This window comes from Triticum urartu, chromosome 6A (assembly GCF_056163025.1).
Source record: "Triticum urartu cultivar PI428250 chromosome 6A, HENAU_Tu73, whole genome shotgun sequence".
NCBI classification, from domain to species: Eukaryota; Viridiplantae; Streptophyta; class Magnoliopsida; order Poales; family Poaceae; genus Triticum; species Triticum urartu.
This window is the reverse complement of record NC_141878.1, coordinates 88,292,026-88,311,441: the sequence shown is the minus strand read 5'-3', so window position 1 is coordinate 88,311,441 and position 19,416 is coordinate 88,292,026. Positions and strand designations below refer to the sequence as shown.

General features: G+C 51.6%; 2 protein-coding genes across 2 annotated transcripts; one reads left to right on the top strand and one right to left on the bottom strand.

Moving 5' to 3' along the window:
• Positions 1-71: 71 nt before the first annotated feature.
• Positions 72-1,761, bottom strand: LOC125513573 (uncharacterized). Its single transcript, XM_048678706.2, has one exon. It carries the CDS (start codon positions 622-624, stop codon positions 262-264), a length of 363 nt encoding a protein of 120 aa, XP_048534663.1. The 5' UTR covers positions 625-1,761; the 3' UTR covers positions 72-261.
• Positions 1,762-18,286: 16,525 nt separating this feature from the next.
• LOC147964133 (uncharacterized) lies at positions 18,287-19,028 on the top strand. Its single transcript, XM_087529846.1, has one exon. It carries the CDS (start codon positions 18,291-18,293, stop codon positions 19,026-19,028), a length of 738 nt encoding a protein of 245 aa, XP_087385972.1. The 5' UTR covers positions 18,287-18,290.
• Positions 19,029-19,416: the final 388 nt, after the last annotated feature.

Below are 19,416 nucleotides of genomic sequence, written 5' to 3'. Positions count from 1 at the left end.
CCGAACTGGATACAGCATCCAGGTCTCTGATGTAATGACATTGATCGACGTCGATTCACAAGAAAGCTGAATAACGTGGAGGGGATTTTATAAACTTTGGTAGACTTATGGCACTTTGGAACATATCATTCCGCAAGCAAATTTAGAAATAAATACTCTCATTGCGTCACGCCATGCCGTAGACAGCCTTCCAAGCGCGTCTTCGATGGCTATCATTTGCACGTGTCTCGGTGCCTGTGGGGAATTGCAAATCTGCTAGTATTAAAATACCCAGTAGGCAGGCAAGTTGGCAACTCGGCGGCGTTGAGGTCGGCGGTGCACAGCGCGCCATGACCAGTCCCCGCACTCGCCGCGGGGACGGCGGAAGGTGAGCGCCTCGCAGCACCGCTTCTTGTGGAGCATGGGGATCCGGTCGAACACGTAGAGGGCGCCGCCGGCGGTGAGGGAGACGGGGATGTACTTGCGCTCGGGCAGCCTGGGCAGCGCGCGGACGGCCAGCGAGTCCGGGTCGTAGATGAGGGCGCGGCCCGTGTGGTCCGTGGCGACCACCATGTTGAGGTCAAGCTCTTCTTCCTCCGCTTCGTGTCCATGGTTGGTCTTGGTCTTGAGGAGGAAGAAGTCCATCACGCCTTTTAAGGGGCTGGCCCGAGCCCGACCCGACGGAGCTTCAAAGCGCGACGTGGGGTCGGGCAGGCAACCGTGTTCCAACGCCGGGCTGTCTTCTCCCGCTCCGGCGATGCCGCCGACGTGCGGTGGTGGGCGGAAGAAAGCGCGACATGTCGATGCGGCGCAGGGAGTAAGTGCTGCGGGTCAAGATGGCAATGGGACGAAACCTATCCCAAACCCATCGCCACGAAAAAATCATAAACCCGTCTCTGTTATCGTGCGCGGGAATAGTTTTTTGTCCGTCTCCTAAATTCATCGGATTTTCTAAACCTACGAAGAAATCAACATATTTAAGAAAACATAGTAACAGCACAGAATAGCATTTCAGCAATAAAAAAAAGCATATTTCAGCAGCATAACTTGCAAAACTTTCAGCACAATACAATAGTAGATGGTTCAGCAGGCACAAGGAGCATATTTTAGCAGCATAACTTGAGAAAAAGAGTAATAACAGCAGGTATAAGAAGCAAATTTCAGCACAATACAATAGTACATGGTTCAACAGCTACAAAGGACATATTTCAACAACATAACTTGAGCAGAAGGAGCAATAACAACAGCTACAAAGAGAAGTAAGAGCAGCTACATAACATATTTCAGCAACAAATATAAGCATATTTCAGCCATACATGAGTTGCCTTCTCCAGGATATTGTTCAAATGGGTGTGGATTTGGGGCTAGGGGCTGGGACGCTGGGTCGGCCGGTGTGTAGTTGAGACTGAATGGCCAATACGCTTAGTGTAGTATTTTGATGGGATAACAGGTTTTGAGTTCGGGTATTTCTCAAACGGGTTTGAACCCAAACCCGTGAAACGTGTCGGGTTTTATATTTTACCCAGCAACAGCCCCGCGGGGTTAAAAGGACGCTTATCCCCGTTCTCTAATAAAGTAAAAATCCGTGGGGACGCGAGTTTTAGGGCCCCATTGCCATCTTGAGCTGCGGACATCGTTCGTCACTAGATGCACAAACCGCCGGAAACCCATCGAGCGTCAGCCGTCCAGATTGTTGACCAACCAACCAACCTTAATCGGCAATGTGCTGCATGCAACGACCTTTGTTAAATTCTTTATGAAGACGGACTGATCGATGGAACGTTGCGGAAACACAGAGCCACTTCTCCCGTCCCCCGTGGGCGGAACCCTAATCACCGCCGCCGCCACCCCCACCCCCTCTCCTCCCTCACCGCCGCCAGCGGCCGTCGTTGGGCAAAGCCCGTGCGTGCGTCGGCGGCGGCAGGGTCCCTGAGGGAGTCCTGGATTAGGTGATGTCCGGATAGCCGGACTATACCTTCGGCCGGACTCCTGGACTATGAAGACACAAGATTGAAGACTTCGTCCCGTGTCTGGAAGGGACTTTCCTTGGCGTGGAAGGCAAGCTTGGCGATACGGATATGTAGATCTCCTACCATTGTAACCGACTCTGTGTAACTCTAGCCCTCTCGGGTGTCTATATAAACCGGAGGATTTTAGTCCGTAGGAACAACAATCATACCATAGGCTAGCTTCTAGGGTTTAGCCTCGTTGATCTCGGGTAGATCTACTCTTGTACTACACATATCATCAATATTAATCAAGCAGGAGTAGGGTTTTACCTCCATCGAGAGGGCTCGAACCTGGGTAAAAACATCGTGTCCCTTGTCTCCTGTTACCATCCGCCTAGACGCATAGTTCGGGACCCCCTACCCAAGATCCGCCAGTTTTGACACCGACATTGGTGCTTTCATTGAGAGTTCCTCTATGTCGTCACTTTTAGGCCCGATGGCTCCTCCGATCATCAACGACGATGCGATCTAGGGTGAGACTTTTCTCCCCGGACAGATCTTCGTATTTGGCGGCTTTGCACTGCGGGCCAATTCGCTTGGCCATCTGGAGCAGATCAAAAGCTACGCCCCTGGCCGCCAGGTCAGATTTGGAAGTTTAAACTACACAGCGGACGACCGCGGAGATTTGATCTTTGACGGATCTGAGCCGCAGCCGAGCGCGCCGCACTGTCCCGGTGGGCATGATCTAGCTCTGCCGCCGAACAGTGCCCTGGAGGCCGCACCTGTGTCCGCTCTGACCCTTGGCTCGGAGCCGACCACACCAATCGAGGATGGGTGGTTAGACACCGCCTCGGGTGCTGCAATCTCTACGGCGATCAAGCCGAACACCAGCCTTGTCCTCTGCGAAGCCCGTGACTCCAAGATGCCGGACTCCTCTCCGGACTCCGAGCCCCTACCGATCGAATCCGATTGGGCGCCGATCATGGAGTTCACCGCCGCAGACATCTTTCAGCACTCGCCCTTCGGCGACATTCTGAATTCACTCAGGTCTCTCTCTTTGTCAGGAGAGTCCTGGCCGGACTATGACCGGCAGGATTGGGATGTGGACGACGAAGAAATTCGATGCCCACCCATCACCCACTTCGTAGCCACTGTCAATAATTTAAACGATGTGCTCGACTTCGACTCAGAAGACATCGACGGTATGGACGACGATGTAGGAGATGAACATGAACCAATGCCTATAAGGCACTGGACAGCCACCTCATCTCATGATGTATACATGGTGGACACACCCAAAGGAAGCGACGACGAGGAACACAGGGATGCAATGAGGGATCGTTCACTCGAAAAGCAATCAAAGCGGCGATGTAAGCGCCGCTCCAAGCCCCGCCTCGACAGAGACAGTAGCCATACAGGCCCAGCCATAGAGCAGGACGAGCCGGCGGACGACGAACATGCCTTCGAGCAACCATCCGAACAGGGCAACTTGAATAAACAAACCGAACACCCCATCCCCGGCGAAAACAACAGTCTGGACGACCTTGCGCCGGATAGGCTCATGGAGCAGAAGAACCTCCACAAAAGGCTCGTCGCCACTGCGCGTAGCCTGAAAAAGCAGAAGCGGAAGCTCAAAACTGCGGAAGATGCACTCAGAATCAGATGGAGCAAAGTACGCAACACCGCAGACAAATATGGCGGCAGTCGCCGCATAAAAAGCTATCCAAAGCGAAAGCTACTGCCTGAATTTGATGAGGAGGCCTTAGAGCCCCCGCAGTCAAAAAATAGGAAAGCCACCCGGTCGGATAGACGACCGCATGGCCAGCATGGAGCGGCAAGCGGCGCCGCACACAAGCCGGCACGCGATCCACCAAAGGATCCGCATCAAAAAGATGGCCCAGCCAGATCTATCTACGGGCCAAGAAAGCAAGCTCTAGTAAGCAATGCAACACAACAAATATCCAAACATCACGGCACACCCAAATAGAGGGGTGCCGCACACCCCCTATGTTTCACCGATGAGGTGCTGGACCATGAATTTCCAGCGGGATTCAAGCCCGTAAACATAGAGGCATACGACGGAACAACAGACCCTGGGGTCTAGATCGAAGATTATATCCTCCACATACACATGGCCAGAGGAGATGACCTCCACGCCATAAAATACTTACCCCTCAAGCTTAAGGGGCCAGCCCGGCATTGGCTCAAAAGCCTTCCCGAAAACACCATTGAAAGTTGGGAAGAGCTTGAGGATGCTTTCCAGGCAAATTTTCAAGGGACCTATGTCCGCCCTCCGGATGCAGACGATCTCAGTCACATAACTCAACAGCCCGGAGAGTCAGCCCAGAAATTCTGGAACAGATTTCTTACTAAAAAAGAATCAGATAGTCGACTGTCCGGACGCCGAAACCCTAGCAGCTTTTAAGCATAACATTCGAGACGAATGGCTCGCGGGACACCTCGGCCAAGAAAAGCCAAGAACAATGGCCGCATTAACAAGCCTCATGACCCGCTTTTGCGCAGGAGAGGACAGCTGGTTGGCAAGATGTAGCACCAGTGACCCAAGTACATCCGAAGTTAGTGATGGAAACAGAAAACCCCGACGCAGCAAGGACCAGCGCTGGAATAAGGGAAACAGCCCAAAGAGCACGGCGGTCAACGCCGGATTCAAAAGCTCGCGGCAGAATCAGAGAAAGCCGCCCCTCAAGGATAACAGGGACGAGCTATCCAACTTAAACAAAATCTTGGACAAGATATGTCAAATACACAGTACTCCCGGGAAGCCTGCGAACCATACCCACAGAGATTGTTGGGTTTTCAAGCAATTCGGCAAACTCAACGCCGAACACAAGGGGCTCCCGACACACCAAGTGAGGATGACGACGAACCCCACAAGCAGAGCACCAGGAAACGAAAGGATTTCCCACAAGAAGTCAAAACAGTAAACTTACTTCACGTGACGAACAGAATGGCGCCAACAGAGATACGTGCCATACGGCCTATCCCAAAGGAGTCTCGCCAATGGTTGTTAAAACCGATCGCCTTCGACCATCAGGATTACTCTAGAAGTATCCGGAACGCATGCTGGACTGCCTTGGTATTAGATCCAATAATCGGCGGACTCCACTTTACAAATGTCCTGATGGACAATGACAGTGGTCTAAACCTGTTATACCAGGACACAATCCGCAACATGGAGATAGACCCAACAAAAATTCGCCATAGCAAAACCTCCTTTCAAGGGGTAACGCCAGGCCCGGATGCCCGTTGCATGGGTTCTCTCCGGCTAGAAGTTATGTTCGGCTCCCCGATAACTTCCGTCGCGAACAGCTAATTTTCCACATCGCCCCATTCTCAAGTAGCTATCAAGCACTGCTGGGACGCGAAGCTTTCGCCCGCTTAATACAATACCGCATTATGCATCTCTTACGCTTAAGATGCCCGGTCCACGAGGCATCATCTCATTAAAGGGAAAACATTGAGTGTTCCTCCCGCGCGGAAGACAGTGCGGCTGCCTTGACAGCCCCACAATAAAGCGGCTTCACCAGCCAAAGCACCTAAACAGGTCGTCAAGACCACGGACACGGCTAGACGAGTCCGTCATAAACATACAATTGATAAAGGCTTAACAGTCGTATACCCCTGTACTAGGGGCTCCGCGCATATAAAACAAGAGACAATAAAGCTCAATTTTACCCATTTTGATTTATACTTTGTTTATTTAGTATAACTCATGTTCGGCACGATCTTTCTTCAACTAAGTTCCTCTCTTTTACAGATGAACACCGTGCTACGCCCGTCCAGGATACGGCACAACGGAGATAGAGGCGCAGACGTGCAGCAGGGACCCGTTCCAAGGATTCTTTTCAGATTAAGACCCTGCGTAAACCTTTTTTTACTATCTCTTGTTGATACACATCCCCTGGTTTCTTGGTATAACCAAGGAGGAGGCTGGCGTTTTGGCATGTGGCCACGTCAGAGTTTTGCGCGTACCTGGACACTAGGGGCTTATTACTAAGGGCGTTATCCCGCCCGCCCTCATAAAGACCGAATACCTTAGGGAGTGTTCGGCGTCGCGAGTTTGGCCGTATATGCATCAGCTCCGAATCATGTCTTTGGTCAAATGTTGGGTTTGCCCGGCTCCTGTGTTTTGCTACCTTACGTTCCGCTCTATCGGCTAAGGCGGCACCAGGAGAACTACTGCGATTGTGCCCCGGTTCGGCCAGGCAAGCACCTCAGTAAAGAAAGCCGAAAACTGACTGTCATGATATAGCGTGAGACTGGTCAACCACTCGATGACTTACCGGAATCTTTAGGATTCCTCCGCATTAACGAAGGGCCGCTTCCCAGCCAGGCACAAATGTGCCCCGAGTTCGGGCGAGCACAGGCGCCACCAGGGGCTATATAAGTAGCCTAACTGTCAAACTCCTATGGCTAAGTGAAAGTGATAAAGCATCATAGTCCGATTGCCTAGTTCGCTGCGCTATCACCTCCTTTGTAGGACCAAGACGTTGGATCAAGTGTGAAAATGCGCCTTCTGCGAACACCCCCGCATTATGTGCGTGGGGGCTGAAGCCGACGACTGCCATCTTTCAGATTATATATACATATATGTTAAACGGACGACAGGAGGTATTATAATACTTGCAGGCACAAGTATAAAAAGCTTCTACAATTTATCAAAATATTGTTTTACAATAATATATGCTATTCGAATATAGTATCCTTCGAGCACTGCGTCTCTATTAAACGAGCGCCTTGCAGAACTTCCTGAAAATAGTGCTCGGCAGGTACTCGGCTTCCATCCGAGTCTGGGGATGCAACAGCGGTGGCCTCCATTTCCGCCCTGTATGTCTTGACACGGGAAAGAGCCATCCGCGCACCCTCTATGCATGCTGACCTCTTCATCGCATTGATATGCGGTGCCGCACCAAGGAACTGCTGCACCAAGTTGAAATAACTTTTCGGCTCTGGCCTCTCTGGCCACAGATGACTCATGACATACTTCATGGCGAGTCCGGACAACCTATTTAGCTCGGCCCATTCGGCCAAATGATCGGCTAATGACAGTGGACGCTCCGGATTGTGGAACTGCGACCAAAAGAGCTTTTCCACTTCGCGATCTTCTTGATCTCGGAAGTGTTCGGCCGCATCTATGGCACTCGCTGCCAAATCCAGATAGGTGTCCGCCGTACTCCACATCCAGTCTAACGGAGCATGTTTAGGATCACAAAACTTCCTCCACAGCATAAAGGGCTTTCCAGCCGCGATCTCTCCGGCCTGACGCAGCTCCTCCTTCATAGCTCTCATCGCAGAGCGAGCATCCTTGGCATCGGCAACGGCCTTCTCTAGGCCCGTCTGTTCCGCCTGATCTTCTTTTTCAAGAAGCTTGCAACGGTCAGCAGCGCTCTTCAGCTTCACAGCCATCTCGGCCATTTCCTTCTTGCTTCGGCAGTGAGCAGCCTGTTCGGCTTTCAGCTCTTCAATTGACTTTCCGGCAGCCGCATCACTTTTCCTGGCTTGCTCCTTGGCTCGGGCAAGTTCCGCCCAAAGATTCTCCATGGCAGCAGCACCATCTGCATCAAGCGCACACATTGTAAGATACTGGCATAAAGCTCCTCTTACCAGGTGCCGCCGGAGTAATTACATACCTTGTGCCTCGTCAAGCCGCTTGTTGACAAGCGCGATGTCGGCATCTGCCATGTCAACTTGCCGCTTTAGCTCGGCAAATCCATCAGTCCGGCTGGCCACCCAACACTTCGCCGCCTACGTATGAAGGCGGCATATTAGACCTGGGATTATGATCCTCTGCGCGCCGTCACTTTTGACAACGCACAGAGTCTCAGGGGCTACTATCTACACAGGTCGCATCTTATTTATGCGCAACTGTCCAAAAAGGGTACATTATTTCGCGTACCTCAAAACCTGTCAGTAAACTCCTGACGGCCTCATGCAATCTGCTCTCCGCAGATGAAATCCTCTCAATCACCGTACCCATCAATGCACGGCGCTCCTCTGAGATAGATGCTCGCCCTAGCAGATCCTTCAGCTCCTCCGACCGCGCACCAGACGGTGCCGGACTCGTCCGATGGCCCTTTTCGAAGGCCGGACGCGGAGGGCTTTGGGGGGCCATATGACTACCTTCCGGCCCTGCCGGATTCGGAGAAACCCTCCGCGACGATACCTCAGGGTCGCCCGCCTTGCGAGGCGGTACGGCAGGGGGAGGCGTTCCGCTCTCCATCATCTCCGGAAGAAGATCCCCCAAAGACGAGCTCTGCTGAGAAGGGCTAAGGTCCGAGCTACAAGGTAAATTTTCGATTGCTCTTCTCAGATATAACGCAAGGATTTCTCTCATTTCTTAAAAAGAAAAACTTCTCTTTACTTACGGTTCGGTGGAGGGCTGATCCCCTTGAGGGCATAATTCGGCCGAAGTATCCCTCGGCGCAGGATCCTTTGACAAAGATTTCTTCCCCCGCTTTAAGGCCATGGTCTTCGGGTCGTCAGAGGCGGTCCTCTTCTTCCCCTGAGGAGAGGAATTTTCGATTCCTCCCTTCCGTACAACCTTCTTCGAGGAGGCTGTAGCTTCCTTGTCCCCTCCCTTGCTTTCCTCCGAAGGCACAACCTCCAACATCCTGACTAGCACGGGATCCGGCGTGGCCTCGGGGAGGGGGGCCGGACACCTGATTAGCTTTGCTTTCGCTATCCACTCCTGTTTAAAGGACATCTCTTTTAGGGGCAATTTTATGATAAATATACGGATAGCGAGTCCGGGCACAAGGCTACTTACTTGAGTATCCGGGCGATTGCAGCTCAGGCCTGCATCCTCGGTCAAGTCCAGACACATTGCTTGTGATCCGAAGAACAATTTGTACATCTCCACGGGCGTTGCGCCCATGAAATGCTGGAGAGCTCGTGGTCCCTCCGGATTGAACTCCCACAGGCGAAGGGGGCGACATTTGCCGGGCAAGGCTCGGCGGATCAACATGACCTGCGTCACCATGACCAGGCTAATGTGTCTTTCTAAGAGATCTCGAATGCGGCCCTGCAACAAGGTCACGTCCTTGGATGGCCCACAGTCTAGTCCTTTATTGACCCATGACACTAGCTGTGGTGGGGGACCCGAGCGAAAGGAAGGTGGCGCCACCCACTTGGTGCCCCTAGGAACGGTGATGTAAAACCACTCTCGTTGCCATAAGCTGGACTCCTCTTGAAAAGAGCCCTCGGGCCATGGAGCACCAACATTCTTGCTTATAAAAGCACCTCTGCACTCCGCGTGCCGTCCCTCGATCATCTTCGGCTCTACTTTGAAGGTCTTGAGCCATAGTCCAAAGTGAGGAGTAATACGGAGGAAGGCTTCACACACGACGATGAATGAGGAAATATGGAGGATGGACTCCGGAGCTAAGTCATGAAATTCCAGCCCATAATAAAACATGAGCCCCCTCACGAAGGGATCCGTCGGGAAGCCTAGCCCCCGAAGGAAGTGAGACATGAACACCACACTCTCACCGGGCTTGGGAGTGGGAATGACCTGCCCTTGAGCAGGCAGCCTATGCCAGATTTCGCCGGTCAAGAACCTGACCTCTCTCAACTTCAGCACGTCCTCTTCCGTGATGGAGGAGGGCATCCATCGGCCTCGAAGGTCCGAACCGGACATTGTCGAAGGTCCGAAGCGCCTGAAATCTGGAGCCTTGGGTGTTGGAACTCGAGGCGAAGGGAGAACTCGTTTGGGATTGAAAGAAAGGAGTAAGGCCTTGGTCTCTTTATAAGAGGTTGAATACCAAGGGCCCTCCCCGTGACCGTTTGGGACTCGCCTTTGATCGAGAAAACATACCAACGGCTATGGTTGGGTTACCCACGCCCGTATTGATGAGAATCCCGGAATAAGGGGACACGATCTCTGCTTTGACAAGACGAGCCAAGGAAACCGCCTCGCTAAACACGCTGAGGTGGAACAGTAAAACGATTCGAATAAAGACTTGGTCGTGGTGTGATGTCACGCTACGGAATACGTCAGCAGATTAGATTTGTGTAAATATTATTCTCTCTATGGCAATATGTGGACAATTATTTTGCAGAGCCGGACACTACCTTTGTGTTCAAAATCTTCTATGAAGTACTTGGAGGAGGAACCCGCCTTGCAATGCCGAAGACAATCTGCGCGCCAGACTCGTCGTCATTGAAGCCCGGTTCAGGGGCTACTAAGGGAGTCCTGTATTAGGGGGTGTCCGGATAGACAGACTATACCTTCAGCCGGACTCCTGGACTATGAAGATACAAGATTGAAGACTTCGTCCCGTGTCCGGAAGGGACTTTCCTCGGCGTGGAAGGCAAGCTTGGCGATACGGATATGTAGATCTCCTACCATTGTAACCGACTCTGTGTAACCCTAGCCCTCTCAGGTTTCTATATAAATCGGAGGGTTTTAGTCCATAGGAACAACAATCATACCATAGGCTAGCTTCTAGGGTTTAGCCTCCTTGATCTCGTGGTAGATCTACTCTTGTACTACCCATATCATCAATATTAATCAAGCAGAAGTAGGGTTTTACCTCCATCGAGAGGGCCCGAACCTGGGTAAAAACATCGTGTCCCTTGTCTCCTGTTATCATCCGCCTAGACGCACAGTTCGGGACCCCCTACCCGAGATCCACCGGTTTTGACACCGACAGTCCCCCTTTCCTCGAGGCACGCTAGCGGCGCGGGACGCCCTTCCTCTTGGTGTCAGGCGACTCAGCGGTGGTGCGCTTCAGGACAGTGTCGGTGTGGCCTGGCAGTGCTGGATGAAGCGGGGCGCTGCTTTGGGATGGCGCGACCTGGCGTGGTCCGACCGGATCTGGCGCCCACGATCGGCGGCGCTCGGAGGTGTTAGTGCTGGGCACTGCTCGGGGGATGCGTGGCCTGGCACGGGCCGACGGGCTGCTGTCGGATCTGGCGCCCCATGGCTGGCGGCACTCGCTGGTTGATGGGCGGCACGGGGCGGCGCTCTCCTGGCTGGACAACGGCGAGACGCTAATCCTCCGGGAGCTGGCAGAGCAGGGGTTGGTGGTGTCGCGGTGACTCGCTCCCGGCGGATGGCTAGCGGCGGGTCGGTGGTGCTAGCTGGCGGCGCCCGGAGCATGGATCCGGGGATCTCAACCCGGATCTAGTGCGTCTTCGCCGCTGGCCAGCGTCCTTGGGGTGCTCACGGCAGGGATTGTGGCGGTTGTCTCTGGATCCTTGCATGGAGCGTAGCAGGATGGAGGGTGTAGGTGGTGCACCGGCATTGGCGGTGGCGGCGGTGCGAGGCCTTGCCAGGAAGGGTCTTGGCTAGCAGCGGGCGTTCAGTTGCTGCCATGTGAGGCGTGCGGCGATGCCTCGGCGGTGTGGGTGCCGGAGTGTGGTCGGAGGTGCGGGTCGGATCCATTTTGGTGGCAGTCCCCTGGCGCGGGTGAAGGCCACCGTGGCGGAACTGGCTTTGCACCGCTCGGTGGTTGCTGCGGCTCCTAATCGATGTTGAAGGTGATGGCTTTAGGCGTGTTCCCTTGGCAGTGAGGGAGGCTTCGATGGCAAGTTGTTGCGGTGACGGCTGTCGTGGTTCTAAGTCTGACAGTAATGTAGGGGGGTAAGTATGGAGAGGCGAGGTCTTAGCTATGGAGAGGTTGTAAGGACGCAAGGTTTACGAGTTCAGGCCCTTCTCGGAGGAAGTAAAAGCCCTACGTCTCGGAGCCCGGAGGCGGTCGACTGGATTATGTCTGTATGAGTTACAGAGGTGCGAACCCTTGTCTCGGAGGAGGGGGTGGCTTATATAGAGTGCGCCAGGACCCCGACCAGCCCACGTTACGAAGGGTTCAATGTACATTAAGGCAGAGCGTTACTGATAACGCTAGTAATAAAGTGCTATGATGACCATAAAGGCTACTTAATGACCGACCGTTAGCGTGCGGAGTGACTTTAGGTCTCCTGGCCGTCGAGTGGTTGGATCTTGGTCTAGTAATTGCTTCTTGGTCGAATGTCTTCGAGTCTGTCGAGTGGAACACCTCCAAGTCGATTGAAAGGTGATTTATTCTAAAGGTGTCCTTGGGTAGGGCAGTTAGGACAGGTCCGTGACCCTACCCTAGGTACATTCCTTCATCATTAGCCCCCGAATGGATCGAGATTTGAGTGGGGAAGGAGTTGAGGACTTCTCCGACTCGTTTTCTATGCCGTGAGCATATCTTGTTTCGAATCAACGGACCTGGGTGATGACAGCAACTCCCTTTTTAGTTGCCTTGATCCATTCTTAATTCTTCGCCGAGTGAGTTTCTTTACTTGTAAGGCTCCGAGTGACGGTGCGGAGGAGATCTTTGGTCTGACAAGTTATTTTCTGCCCGCGGATTTAGTGGGATCCGAATTTTGGGAAGCACGCAGGACGGGGGAGGCCGCAGTAATCGGACGAGATAGAGCGGAGCCGCCTCGATCCCCGCGCCACCTTTTTCGCCACGTATCGCTCGTGTGGTCATTACGGGATTTGACAGAGCCATCTGGGCCTACCTGTCAGCCACTCGGAAGCGGCCTCATATAAGGCGTTGGACCGGAGTCTCCCGAACAGTGCGCCCCATTATCTCTTCTCCTCCTCACGCCTCTCCTCTGCGCTCGCTCTCGCTCCAGCGCCACCGCGCCACACGCGCCTCGTCGGCGACAATGGTGAAGGAGAAGACAGCGGCTCTGGAGCGGGCAAAGAAGGCGACGGCGAGGTCAAAGGGGAAGGCGACGAGCCGGGGCGGATCTTCCTCGCGGACTGGCCTGCCGAAGGGTTGGATCCAGGGCGACTGGATCCACTCGAGGATCTCCCAAGAAGACCTCGACGACCTGGCCGAGGGAGGGCTGATCCCCTACGACTCGGCACGGCTTCCGGGGAAGGAATCCGAGCCGCAACCCCGGGAGCGTGAGCGCGTTCTTCTTGCCACCCACGTCGACCATGGGTTTTCCTTGCCTCCTCATCCTTTCTTCCGAGGGTTTCTGAACTTCTTTGGGGTTCAACTCCACCATTTTACCCCCAACTCAATCGTTTATCTTGCCGCGTTCATTTCCTTGTGTGAGAACTTCTTGGGTTGTCGACCTCACTGGGGTCTTTTCAAGCATATTTTCACTTGTCGCTCCCAGACAGTGAAAAAGGCTAATCCGAGTGACGAGAGGACCCAAGTGATCCAGATGTGTGGGGGTCTTGGTATCCAGACAAGGGGAAAAAGCTCCTTTCCGGCCATGATTCTTCCTGACTCGGTTCGCGGATGGCAGTCGACCTGGTTCTACTGCAAAGACCAGTCGACGCCAGGGCAATCGACTGGCCTCCCTCCCTTTACCATGGACCGAGTGGAAAAACCCTCCCCTTTGAAGGTGCTCCCGGAGGAGAAGGCGCACGTGAAGGTGTTGGTCAACTGAGTGGTCCAGCTCATTCGCGACGGGGTCACTGGTATGGATCTCTTGGAGGTCTTCCTTCAGCGGCGCATCCAGCCTCTCCAAGCCCGAGACCACCCGATGTGGATGTATTCGGGTCTAGAAGATTCCACTCGGATCCACCCGGAGGAGGTCGATGATGACACGCTGGAGAAGTGGCTGTCGAGCATTACCGGGAACAAGGACAATCCCAGAGGAGCCAGGAGAGTTCCCCCATTCGACCAGTCGCGTGCACCAGAGCAGGTCTGATTCTGAGTTTTTGCTTGTAATCTGAATTCACTCGCGCAGCTGTCTGTATTGCGTCGACTGACTTTGTTCTCCCTGCTTTCTTTCAGGCCATTATTGAAATGTATTCGATGCCCAAACGGGAGCAAGAGCAAGCTCTGGAAGGCGAGGCGAGTGGTGGCGAAAGTGGCGAGTGGACTTCCGATGGTGAAGGGGATGGAGGAAGCAACGACTCAAGTGATGGGGAAGAAGTCGAGTCGCCTCCTCGCATAGAGAGGCGATCCAAGCTTGACCAAGAACGGCCGAGTGCCCGCGACAAGGCAACTGCTCAGGCTGGTCAGTCTTCGAAGCGTCCTCGGATCTCTTCACCAACCCCGACTGAGAAGGCGCCAAAGCACCCCAAAGTTGCAGAGCCAAAGACTCGGAAGGCGCTGCCAAAAATCAAGATCGATATCCCTGTCGCCTCCGCGTGAGTGTCTCTCCTTGTATTCATTCGACGCTCCGCGCTGTTTGTTTTTCTTGTTTTAACTGGACGAACTTTGGAATTTTCAGCGCTGCCACTTCCGGGACCTCATCTTACAGGGATAATGATGAGGTGATGGAGGATGCGGTCACTTCTAATCCGGGTATGATTTCTGCCATACTATCTTTCTTCGGTCGATTCAACTGCATCGTGCATCATTGGGTGGCGTGATTTTGGCAATTTGAACTTTGCGCAGCTCCCAACATTATTGACCTCCCTGATGATGATGAAGATCGTGAGAGGCCTTTGACGAGGAAGAGTAGGCGAGCTCCTATAAGTGAGGCGCTACAGTCGACGCCAAGGGCGGAACTAGTCGTTCAGGACACTGGTGACGTCAATCGGGGTTCTGTTACCTTCGCGGAGCCCCTGTCGAGTGCCTTGCCTTCTTCTTCGACTGCTCAGGCCCCTGTCGACCCGCCTTCAGTTTTTGTGACCCATCATGTCCCAGAGGACGAGGTGAATGCTGCTAGGGAAGCCATACGCCAGGCGGGCATTATGATGGAGAAGATGAAGATGGTGCGGGACGCCAGCCAAGCCGCCTATGATGCCAGCTCGGCTCTCCAGAGCAACGTTCAGGTTATTCGGCTATCTGAAGATTCTTTCCGTAAATCTTTGCATCTGTACACCCACTGGGTGCGTCGATTGAAGTTTTGGACTAGTGGGGGCACGCTGAGTGCACCCACTGGGTGTAGGAGATATGCCCTAGAGGTAGTAATATCAGTTATTTTGTATCTCCTGGTTTGTAATGAAGGTTTATGTTCCATGCTATAACTGCAATGATTCTCGAGTCTGCAAATAAAACGAGGCTTGGAGGGAAACTCATGTGCATGTGTGGGATAATAAACGGTAAAATGTATTCCTAGTCAAGCCTCTATGACTGGCTCAAGTATTGCATGACGATCCTATTTTCCTGATCATGGGCATGACTATGCCGGCAATTTTGAGGGCACAATTATTAGTAGAACACTTGTGTTGTATCGACCCAATTTGATGTTATGCTATGAGATACATTCGTCACAAGTTAATGGTTAATAACACAGAGAAGTCAATGTTTGCATAATTCCTTAGACCATGAGAGTATCGAGTTCCTTCATACTTGCTTCGTGAACTTTGGGGTATGTTAAACGTCATCCGTAACTGGGTGGCTATTACGGCGGCTTACGGGTTCACGGAATAGTATGGCAAGTAACGAGATAGCTCAAGATTGGGATTTGCTCCTCCGACGATGGAGAGATATACTCGGGCCCTCTCGGTGTAACGGTATCCATCATCGTCTGGCCAGACACGTTGTGATTTGATCACTGGGATGCCGGAACACGGAAACGAGAAAAGAGAACAAAACCGGTAACGAGGTAACTTGCATGGTGGACAAATTGTTGATCCACAGGAATGCAATAAATCTCACCTCGGGTGTTTGTGACATATCGCGAAGCAACAGGAATAGCTCAAGGCAACTGGAGGTTCACTCGAATATTCATTCGTGTGGGTATAGGGGTCAATATGGGTGTCCACGGCTCCGATGTTGATCATTGATCGGAAGAGGTTCCAGGTCATGTCTATACTTCACCGAACCTATAGGGTCACACGCTTAAGGGTCATCTATCTGCTGAATACTAGACAGGGAGTCTGAGAGAAAATCACCGAAAAAGTTTCGGACACCGGAAAAGTTTCGGACAGCGGAATCGTACCGCAGAGAGAGGTCATCGGATGAGTTTCAATGATACCGAAAAGTTGTTTCGGGATATACCATTAAGTCAAATTGGTTTCTGCAAATGCCTGATAATTCTTGGAGGGTGCCAGAATCATTCTAGAAGCTTTTTGGAATTTTCTGAGATAAAAACCGGAAATGTTCCGGAGCTGCCGGAGCCACTTCAGATGCGTTTCGCAGATGAAAATCACTAAAACCGGAATTGTTTCAGAACGCGTTGAAAATTATTATGGTGGGTACTGGAAATGTTCTAAGCCCACATAAATATTTTCAGTTCGAACGGACGCTGAAAAATGTCGTCGTGAATAGTGAAAGTGCTTTTTGGGATATTTTATGGTGAGTCACCTTTTGGGATATTTCCAAAAGGCTTCTAGAAGGGCTTGGGGGCCAAGCATGCTCCTCATGGGGGCCCCCCAAGGGGGTTGGCCGGCCACATGTGTGGGGCTCCACTTCCCTCCCCATTATGCCCTCCATGTGTGACATTTGCATGGGCATTTTGGGTTTTTGTGGGCCATCCCTACCCCTTGGCTTTCCTATAAATAGAGGAGGAGTGGGCAGCCCAAAGCTGATCCCCTTGCTCTCATACACATGCCATGCATTATCTGGCTTCTTCTCTCCCTCCCACGAAAAGAGTTTCGTAGAGCCGTAAGGCTGTCTGGGTTCCGGCAGGAACTAGTTCTGGACGGCGAAGCCCTGCCGGATAGCTGGCACCGTATGTGTGCAACCCTGTAGAGAGGTCGTAGTTTCGGTCTTTTGCCCGAGGGGCTGTTCGAGTGTCCTCCCGAAGGGCTGTCCGAGTCTCCGTTCGAGTTTCGAGGGTCCTTCCGAAGGGCTGTCCGCGACATCGTCCGGGGGACTGTCCGACCGCCTCCCGAAGGGCTGTCCGGCGAGGGAGTACATCCTTGCGGTTGGGAGGTTGTAAATCCTAGCTGCGGGGATTTGCACCAACGATCTCCACCGACTCTTCTTCCGCTGCGTTTCGAGTCGGTACGGAACAGATCAAACCTTGTATGTAGTCTCCATAGTGGTCCTGGGCGTGCTCGCTATACCGAAAATTTTCGTTTTCTGTCGCGTTCCCCAACAGTGGTATCAGAGCCGTGCTATGCGTAGATGCAGGTTACGATCTAGAATACATGGAGATGTATGGGTATTGCATAATATAATTTTGGAATAGATGAGATCTATTGCTGAAATTTTTTTATGCGGGTGACAGATGAAATCAGTTACCCGACGTTCTTGTTGCTTCCCTAGAATTTGCGTTTGCTCAATCTCGAGACAACATGGTAGAATTTGACAAAGTTCTGGCAATCCGTGATCCTGATTGATCATGGAAGTGCTATCAGTTCTTTGGGTTCTGCCATAGTCAAAAGAAGGATGAAATTCGCAGATGAAAGGGCATTGCAGATATGATCTGCACGGGGGTCATGCGTATGACGAAGTTTAGTATGGGGCTCGAGATTTAATTATCTCGTGTTTCATACACCCCGAGATGTTAATATAGCAACTTGAATAATCATACTTGATGATAAAATGTTGGTAGCTTAGGTTTAAGTCAAAACCTTAGAAGCCACGTAAAATAAAATTTTGCATAAACCGATTAGAGGCGTCTAACTTGGTTTTGCAGGATGTGCATATGATGTGGTATAGCAATGCTCATATTCAATTTGATTATGTATGAGATGACTATATGATGTAATTAACATGACCTGCGTGTCATGATTCGGCATGATGGCTGGAGCCGTACGATTGCACTTTAATGACCTGCGTGTCAACCTTAAGTAATGCACTTATTTTATTAGCTATAGAGATAGCAATATTATCTGGTGCATCGACAAGGTGGTGGAAATCTTCGCGAAGGTGAACACCGATGCAAATGTCGAAGACGAAGAATTGAAAGACTTCTCCGTCAGAAAGGGCTATACCATATCATGCTAATTATGAATTGCCTGAGATGTTTATCCCCTATGATGCACCCTTCTTGATTGCGCGGTAGTCGCTTTTATTAGGGTGATCTCTCACTTAAAGATATCAAGTAGATAGTGTTCTCCCAAGTGTAGCACCATCACGGCACCTATCTTTTCGGGGTGCGCCGTGTCACACGGGTACGAACGATTAGAGAAGTGTGAGGCGGGTGAGTTGAGACCTCGCAGCGAGATCACTTGGTTGTCTTGACGTTCAGGCATGACCGTCATGAGCTCGGAACACACGCATCGAAAGATGAACAAGAGTCATATAGTGATGTGATTGGCAAGTTGTCCTACCGGTTAAGATTTTTGTCATCAGTGGTGTTACACCAATGGCGAACAATCAAGACATGGATCTTGAATCACTCATAATCAATTTTGAGAGATATTGATTTGAGTGGGAGTGCATTTTAGAATAAAAATATTTATTCACTAGTGCAAATTTCATTATAAACAAAGTCTAAGTGAAACTTGTGTTTTCCGTTGTAGATCAAATGGCTCGCAACACCGCGTTCAACTTAGGCTCGATGTTAGAGAAAGAGAAGTTAGCTACGACTGGAAACAACTATGCGGACTGGGTCCGTAACCTGAGGATTGTCCTCAGGAGCGCTAAGAAATTGTACGTGCTTGAAACTGCTCTTCCAGCTAAACCGGCGGCAGAGGCCCCGGAAGATGAACAAAATGTCTGGGCCACTAAGGATGATGATCACAACTTAGTGCAGTGCCTCATGCTAGCTTGCATGAGTCCAGGGCTTCAAAAACGTTTTGAATTCCATAAACCCCGTGATATGATCCGGGAATTGGATGCTCTGTACAAGGAAACCGCAAAGTCTGAACGATTTGATATCATGAAGGCTTTGATGGAATGCAAGATGGCTGAGGGTAGTTCAGTTGGCGAACACGTGGTCAAAATGATTGGCTATTCTGAAAGGCTTAAAGCCCTGGAATTTCCACTTCCACCTGGCCATATGATGGACATGTTGCTTTCTTCACTCCCCCCGTCTTACGACGGTTTTGTCATGAACTACAACATGACAGGGATGGAGAAGACACCGGAAGAGGTGCTCGCCATGCTGAAAACTACAGAAGGAGGACTACGGAAAAATCGCAAGCAAGTGTTGCTTGTGAATAAAACCGCCAGTTTCAAAAAGAAAGGCAAGCCAAAGAAGGGCAAGGGCGCCGGTAAGACCGGCTCCCAAAGCAACTCTAAGGGCGGAGCCAAGAATGAAACTGAGTGCTTCTACTGCAAGGGCACAGGACACTAGAAGAGAAACTGCAAGAAGTATCTGGAAGATAAGAAGACCGGGAAAACCGAAAAAGGTATAATTGTTATACAAGTTAATGTCATTGACGTTTTGCTTGCTAGCGAAAATTCTAAGTCTTGGGTATTTGATACCGGATCGGTTGCTCACATTTACAACTCGATACAGGGGCTTCAGAAGGTGCGCAAGCTGGCAAAGAATGAAGTCGTGATGCGCGTCGGGAACGGCGCTGGGATCGCCGCTCAAGCCGTCGGCACTATGCCTCTACGTCTCCCTTCAGGATTTATCTTAGAACTAAGTAACTGTTATTTTGTTCCACTGTTGTGTAGAAACATTATCTCCGGATCATGTTTAGTACACGATGGGTATTCGTACAAGTCTGAGAACAATG